An 8481-nucleotide genomic window follows, 5' to 3' on the forward strand; every position below is an offset into this window, starting at 1 on the left:
ATTCATTTTAGGCAGGACGCAGTGTCTCAGGTCTTTAATCTCAGCACTTTGGGAGGCCAAGGTGGGTGGATCATGAAGTCAAGAGTTTGAGACCATCCAGACCAGCATGGTGAAACCCCGCCTCTACTAAAAATACAAAAATTAGCTGGGCGTGGTGGTTTGTGCCTGTAATCCCAGCTACTCAGGAGGCTGAGGCAGGAGAATGGCTTGAACCCGGGAGGCAGAGGTTGCAGTGAGCTGAAATTGCGCCATTGCACTCCAGCTGGGGCAACAGAGAGAAACTCTGTCTTAAAAAAAAAGAAAATTCATTTTAATGGGGTTATGTTACAGGGTTGAGGTCAGCCTACAGACACAAAATAGGTTAACTGAAATTTTTTTTCTTTTCATATCAGGTTTTAATTTTTTCATTGTAACAGGATTTGGGGGTGGGATACTAAATGTGGCAGGGTTCAACAAATTTACATTTTATCAAAGTAAGGTTCTTAAAGAATACAATGATAGCATATGCTTTAACGCTTATAGCACAAGTCCTCATATTAATTGATGGTCACAGAAAAATACTGTAATGCTTTAAATAAAAGTTTTACAATACATAAATGACACAAGTTTCAAACAAGATACAGTGATCAAAATACTTAATTGTCCTTTCATCAAGCTTTTACAAATACAATCAGTCTTCGCTGTCTGAGCAAATCAGTTGTAGTTTCTTCATGGTCCTCCATCTGTCTTTTAACATGACACTTGCCCGGTTGTTGAATTTATAATGCAATAGTATTTTAGACTATTTCCCTCTCCATATTTCCTCACACCAGATCTCAAATTCTTGTCTTCTTCCCAAAGCCATGCCTGTCTTTTTCTAGCTCGATGTTTTTCAGGAGTTACTGGTTGACTCTTTGAAACAGGTATTCTGCTTTCAGTGGCTCTTCTGCTTTCTTTTTTCTTTTTTGTACTTTGAAGAGTTCCTACTCTTCTTTCTTTCTTATTAAGGTCTTGTTGCTGGGTTCCATGTTGCAACTTAGATAAGAAAAGATTCTATCTTTTTTCTTCTATCCAAATTAGCTTCAGTTTCCATTTCAACATCATTACCATTAGGTTTGTCTTGAGAAGTTATTGTTCTTGTTCTTTTACTTTCTACGACTTTTGCTGCTGCCTTCATTAGAAAGGTTGATGATTTTTCACTCAGCACATAACTCACATAACTCTTAATTTTCTCCATCATGTGGTTGTAGCTGAAGTGTTGAAAAAAGTAATGAAATGTATCTTTCTGACAGATTATCACAAGCAATTTGCTTTTGAGAGGCATATGAGAATTTGGATCACCAAATATTCTTTCAAAGACATCTGCTTCTTTAAAGTTGCCATTTTCCCTACAAATAGCTAGAGCCTGAATTTTAATTAAATTCTGTATTTCTTCGTGAAGTTGGTCATGTTCCTTTTCAATTGAACCCCAAATCATCAGAGCTGATTCCAAGGGTGTAATTCGTTCATCATTTTCAAACTGTGCATCAAGGGTTTTTCCTGCTGCAATTCTTGTCAAAAACTGACATATGTATATTGTTCTCAACTGGTAAGCTGTTAGACTGGATAGTCCATGAATAATAGCCTCTGCGCTGTTGCGGGTCCGCCGGAAGTCCTCGGAGCCGCCGTGGCGGAAAGCTCGGCAAAGAGAGAGGCAGAGGAAATCGAGCATCCAGCCGGCAGCCACGGCCTTGGCCTCGGCCACCAGGCCCGCTTCCTCCTCCTCCTTGGGGACCCCCACCTGCACCTGGCACTCGAACTGCTCCTCGTCGTTGCTGTTTCTGCCATCTGCTCCTCGGTAGGGTCGGCATCCCTACCATCCGCACAGCCCCTCGGGCTCGGGGCCCAATATCAGGCATGATTTTTTAGACTGCGCCTATTTTTCCACAAAGTTCGATTCTCTAAGCTTTTGTAAGTTTTTTTGTAAAAAAAAAAAAAAAAAAAAAACTGGTTGAGTTTTTGAGCCACGAATTTGTCTTTATATCAATATAGATTTTGCACTATATTATGTAAAGTTAAGACTGTGGCAAATTAAATAGATTAATATGCATTTAATAATGATAAGTACATTTATCCAAATGTCTAAATCATATCGTTAATAGGAAAATAGCTTTGCCTTAACATTTCTTCATGTTATACCTTAGTGTGTATTTTCAGGAGTTCAACTGTAATCACATTATAAAAATTGAAGAGGTTTAGCATTTTTGTAAACTGTGACTTTGTAAACTCTGACTGTGGACAGAGAGAAAGAGAGAGAGTTAGAGAGAGGTAAAGTTAAAGATGGAAGAAGGACTAAAGAGATACAACGTTGTTGGCTTTAAAAATGGAAAAAGGAAGCCATGAGCCAAAGAATGCAGAATAGAGGCTGGAAGAAAAAATTGCTCCTCCCATACAGCCTCCAGAAAAAATTAAAATAAATAAAAAATAAAAAACAGTCCGGCTAACACCTCAATTTTAGCCCAAAGAGGCCATATCATACTGTTGATCTGCAAACAAGATAACAAATTGGTACCCTTTTAAGCTTTTAGATTTATAGTACTTTAAGGCAGTAGGAGAAAACTAGTATTCTCTCATTTAATAGATTGCCCACAGCCATCTAAAGTTGAATTGAACAAGAAAGTGAAATAAAGTCCAAGAAACGTTCAATTTGATTGCTATTGTTAGCATGACTTAGCACCAGAGTGCTGGTTGTATTCATTTTATGGATTCCTAAGAAAATAACTCTTTCATTGCAGGAGATCTCTCATTCACACATTCATATAAATAATTGTTTTTGCTTGCTTAGTCTTTGTGGCTTTCCACAGGCATCAGTAGTGCCCTTCCATGTTTTTTTCTCCTAAGTTTTTTTTTATTGCCCTTAGCAACCTTGAAGCTGATCTGAGGGAATTATAGGCTATCATTTAATCATGTAGCATACTGCTAATTAGTGGGAGCCATCCTCTCTACTCTTGCCTACGAGAGAGTATAGAATATGAAACGAACTGCAACTTGAAAGTTTGCTCAAAAATCATCATTTGATCTCCTACTTAATCATTTTGTATCTTCTGCGAATCTTTCACAATCCTGCATAATGGTCAATTTAGATTCTAAAGAAAATTCTTATCTATTGTTTTGAGGTCGGGTCTGAGATTTAAATAGTATCAGTTACAAACGATTTTGGTTACAAATAACAGAGTACTCACCATTGCAGATATTAAAGGCATTTAATAGTTTTACATAATTAGAGATCACAAGACAGGAAATGTCATATTTGGCACAGTGCCAAAACAATGTTATTAAGAACCTTGCTTTTTAAATTATTTTATTAAATTTTACTTTATATGTTTCTTTTTTAATAATTCAGAATGTATGTCTGTAGAATAAACTAACCTGGAAGAATAGATGAAAATGCTGAAAAATTGGAATATTCTTGTGCATCTGCCTTTGTTACCAGGAAACTAAATACATTCCAGAAATATTGTCATGTGAAACTTCCTTTTATAACTAATTGACAAAAACTATGCTATATGACCACTTTATCAGAAAATGAATGAATATTTTAAACTTCTAATTGAGACTGAGCTAAAGTTCACACCTCTATAATGGTTAATTTTATAATAAATACCGAGAGCATAAAGGAAGAATAATTTTGGTGAAAGATTAATCCTCATCATTCAATTATGTAAAAGGTATAAAATATAATGTTTCAAAATATGTGATATATGGATTAGATAGGACATAAAAAATTGTTCTAAAAAATCAGAAAAATAAATTACATGTTCCTATTTTCAAGATACTATAAAAAACTAAAACCAAAATTCATTATTCATAAATTTTTATGAATTCAAAACATTGTCATTATTATTTTGTGATAACTAGACTACCAGTTATACCATCAAGGACACACAGAAAATGTCTTTTCTTAAAGTTAGCTTTTATCAAGTTGTCTATAGCTCTAAGACATACATTAGTTTAGGAGAAGATGATTTATATAGATTCCAGTAATAGTCTTGCTGTCCTGGATACCAATCAATAGAGACTTTTTCTATTATTATTCACTTGACTTTGTCATTTATGCTGACATACAGCCAAAGATCAGTGTGCAAGTTATTAAAGAGAGTTTCTGTATATGAAAATAATGGTTTTAAAAAGAACTTTTGATGTTAGTAAAGTATACTTTAAGGACCTAATAGAATCAACTTACAGTGTTTTAAATAACAGCAAGATATCTATCTTCTTTACCTCATTTAGATATTCCCCTATGAAGAATCTTCCTCGTTAACTCTTTGCCAGTTTGAACTGGTTACCTACTGAATACAATTGAGTGCAAATTTTAAATTAGTAGTAATAGTGAAAATATGCCTACTATATATACACACACACACACACACACACATATATATATATATACAAAACACTGAAACAATAAGATTCTGTTACTGAAATTGTTTCAAAATTATTTTTAAGCAAAGTAAGTTGTATTGTGGGGGAAAAGGAAGGGGACAAACTGAAGAGGCTGAGAATTACACTCCTAACTATATATATTCTCTTGTACTTCCATACTTCTGTCCACACTCTTACTCAATCATCTTTATTCAGATAAGTCTCTTAAATGAGGTCTTCGTACTTTAATAAATCAATAAAATCAATTTTGAAGATAAAAATAAATTAAAAATTGTTAAAATTGTTCAATTTGCTAAGCTTATTTTACATGGAGGTAAAATAGGCAAAAGTATAGAAAAAATTATATATGTGTGTGTGTGTGTATTGGTTACTGCCATTATTTTATTTTATTTTGAGACTGGTTCTTGCTCTGTCGCCCAAGGTTGGAGTGCAGTGACATGATCATGGCTCACTGCAGCCTCAGCCTCCCAGGCTCAGAAGATCCTCCTGCCTCAGCCTCACAAGTAGCTGAGGCCACAGGTGCATGACACCACACCTGGGTAATATTTTTTAATTTGTACAGATGAGGTCTCCCTGTATTGCCTGGGCTAGTTTTGTACTCCTGGATTCAAGCAATTCTCCTGCCTCAGCCTCCCAAAATGCTGGATTATAAGCATGAGCCCTGGTGCCCAGCCTTTGTCATTCTTTTATAAAATAATTTAAAATGTAATGTATTTCACCTGAGGTCCAAAATATTCCAGGCTCCTTCATGCAACTCCAGGCTTACTTATGAAAAAGATGTCTAATAATGGCTATTAAGAAGATTCTAATCATTGAATTAATAAATCCATGTATATTATAAAAATTTTATTAACATAAAATATAAAAATTATTTTTGTAACATGAAATACAGTAGAGATAAAACAAACCATGAACAGAAAAATACCCAATATTTTCCACATGGAGGCATAAGATATTGGAAAACTATTTTATAGGGTAACTTCCACAAGTCTTGAGAAATACAAATCTCATAATTTAAAAAAAAATGTGTATACACCCTGTGGCTTTGGGATAGAGTCACCATAACTTCATGCCTTAGGCCAGTAACAACTACAAAGGAAAGCATTGTATTCAAGTCTACTTAGCAAGTAGCTGAGCATTTTTACTATAGTGTTTTCATCTTCATCTCATCACAGCTGAAAACTTGAAATGTTTTGACATCACAATTAGTATACCAGGAAGGGAAATGGGTATGATACTAAATCCACTACAAAGAAATGCACAAATAATTGAGAAATCTCCTGCTTCCATTTTTATAATACAGTACACCTGCTTTTTCAAGTATTGAGGAAATAATATAATAGATTATATATATTTATATAATGCAATATGTATATTATATATAATATATTCTACTACCCAGAGATAATTTACATTTTATATTTCAGAATATTTAAAATATTTTGTTTTAAAATATTTCATATTTTAAAATACATTACCTTCTCTCTCTCTTATAGACACACATAATCTTTTTGTTCATAAATTGCTTAAAAATATTTTTGATATGGGTGCAGAAATTCTTGTTTCTGAAGATAGTAACTGTGACATATCTAATTTTAAATTAGCAAATAGATATATTAAAGGGTTACTCAATGGTCCTAACAAGACTATTTTATTTCCCAGTATATTACTCACTTCCCACTCTGCCAAATGACTGTTCACATATCTTCATTTCCTTTTAAGCTTTCCAGTACACCTTAAACTTTCCTGATATTTATCTGGTGCTTGTTCTTCATAATTAACAGACAAAATAAAATCATTCAATTATCATCTAATCGTGTATCCACCACCAAATCAATCAGCAAACCAGTATCCATACTCAAAATGAATAAATCTCTTTTGTCTTTATCAAAGAGATGTTCTCATTTCAATCCCATAATAGTTTAAAACTTTTTCAATGGCTAGAATCAAATAGACACAATAAAAAATGGTAAAGGGGATATTACCACCGATCCCACAGAAATACAAACTACCATCAGAGAATACTATAAACACCTCTACACAAACTAGAAAATCTAGAAGAAATGGATAAATTCCTCAACACATACACCCTCCCAAGACTAAACCAGGAAGAAGTTGAATCTCTGAATAGACCAATAACAGGCTCTGAAATTGAGGCAATAATTAATAGCCTATCAACCAAAAAACATCCAGGACCAGAGGGATTCACAGCCGAATTCTACCAGATGTACAAAGAGGAGCTGGTACCATTCCTTCTGAAACTATTCAGATCAATAGAAAAAAGAGGGAATCCTCCCTAACTAATTTTATGAGGCCAGCATTATCATATTTGGTATCATTTTATGATACCAAAGCCTGGCAGAGACACAACAAAAAAAGGGAATTTTAGACCAATATTCCTGATGCACATTGATGCGAAAATCCTCAATAAAATACTAGCAAACCGAATCTAGCAGCACATCAAAAAGCTTAGCCACCACGATCAAGTCGGCTTCATCCCTGGGATGCAAGGCTGGTTCAACATACACAAATCAACAAACGTAATCCATCACATAAACAGAACCAACAACAAAAACCATATGATTATTTCAATAGATGCAAAAAGGGATTCAACAGCCCTTCAGACTAAAAACTCTCAATAAACTAGGTATTGATGGAAGGTATCTCAAAATAGAGCTATTTATGACAAAAGCCCACAGCCAATATCATACTGAATAGGCAAAAACTGGAAGCATTCCCTTTGAAAACTGGCACAAGACAGGGATGCCCTCTCTTACCACTCTTATTCAACATAGTGTTGGAAGTTCTGGCCAGGGCAGAGAAAGAAATCAGGAAATCAGGAAAGAGAAAGAAATAAAGGGTATTCAATCAGGAAAAGAGGAAGTCAAATTATCCCTGTTTGCAGATGACATGATTGTATATTTAGAAAATGCCATCGTCTCAGCCCAAAATCTCCTTCAGCTGATAAGCAACTACAGCAAAGTCTCAGGATACAAAACCAATGTGCAAAAATCACAAGCATTCCTATACACCAATAATAGACAAACAGAGAGCCAAATCATGAGTGAACACCCATTCACAATTGCTACGAAGAGAATAAAATACCTAGGAATCCAACTTACAAGGGAGGTGAAGGACCTCTTCAAGGAGAACTATAAACCACTGCTCAATAAAATAAAAGAGAACACAAACAAATGGAAGAACATTCCATGCTCATGGATAGAAAGAATCAATATCGTGAAAATGGCCATACTGCCCAAGGTAATTTATATATCCAATGCCATCCCCATCAAGCTATCAATAACTTTCTTCACAGAATTGGAAAAAACAACTTTGAAGTTCATATGGAACCAAAAAAGGGCCCGCATTGCTAAGAGAATCCTAAGCAAAAAGAACAAAGTTGGCGGCATCACGCTACCTGATTTCAAACTATACTACAAGGCTACAGTAACCATATAGCATGGTACTGGTACCAAAACAGATATACAGACCAACGGAACAGAATAGAGGCTGCAGAAATAACACCACACATCTACAACCATCAAAGCATACACACAAAACAAGAAATGGGGAAAGGATTCCCTATTTAATAAATGGTGCTGGGAAAACTGGCTAGTCATATGTAGAAAGCTGAAACTGCATCCCTTCCATACACCTTATACAAAAATTAATTCAAGATGGATTAAAGACTTAAATGTTAGACCTAAAACCATGAAAACCCTAGAAGAAAACGTAGGCAGTACTATTCAGGACATAGGCATGGGCAAATACTTCATGATTAAAACACCAAAAGCAATGGCAACAAAAGCCAAAACAGACAAATGGGATCTAATTAAACTAAAGAGCTTCTGCATGGTAAAATAAACTACTATCAGAGTGAACAGACAACCTACAGAATGGAAGAAAATTTTTGCACTCTTATCTGACAAAAGGTTAATATCCAGAATCTACAAAGAACTTAAACAAATTTACAAGAAAAAAACAACCCCATCAAAAAGTGGGCAAAGGATATGAACAGACACTTCTCAAAAGAAGACATTTATGCAGCCAACAGACACACGAAAAAATGCTCATCATCAC

The 8481-nt window shown here is 34.8% G+C and overlaps 1 protein-coding gene across 1 annotated transcript; it reads right to left on the bottom strand.

Annotated features, from left to right (window-relative positions):
* Positions 1-670: 670 nt before the first annotated feature.
* On the bottom strand, positions 671-1866 carry LOC116481154 (telomeric repeat-binding factor 1-like; the record flags this gene model as incomplete). The annotated part of the gene is given in 4 exon segments (XM_058437036.1): positions 671-783; positions 786-1033; positions 1035-1794; positions 1797-1866. Coding segments are annotated over 4 exon segments (1191 nt in total), but the record flags the coding sequence as incomplete, so codon positions are not given.
* Between the last annotated feature and the right edge of the window lie 6615 nt (positions 1867-8481).

This window comes from Hylobates moloch, unplaced genomic scaffold, assembly GCF_009828535.3.
Source record: "Hylobates moloch isolate HMO894 unplaced genomic scaffold, HMol_V3 SCAFFOLD_3, whole genome shotgun sequence".
In the NCBI taxonomy this organism is placed as follows: Eukaryota; Metazoa; Chordata; class Mammalia; order Primates; family Hylobatidae; genus Hylobates; species Hylobates moloch.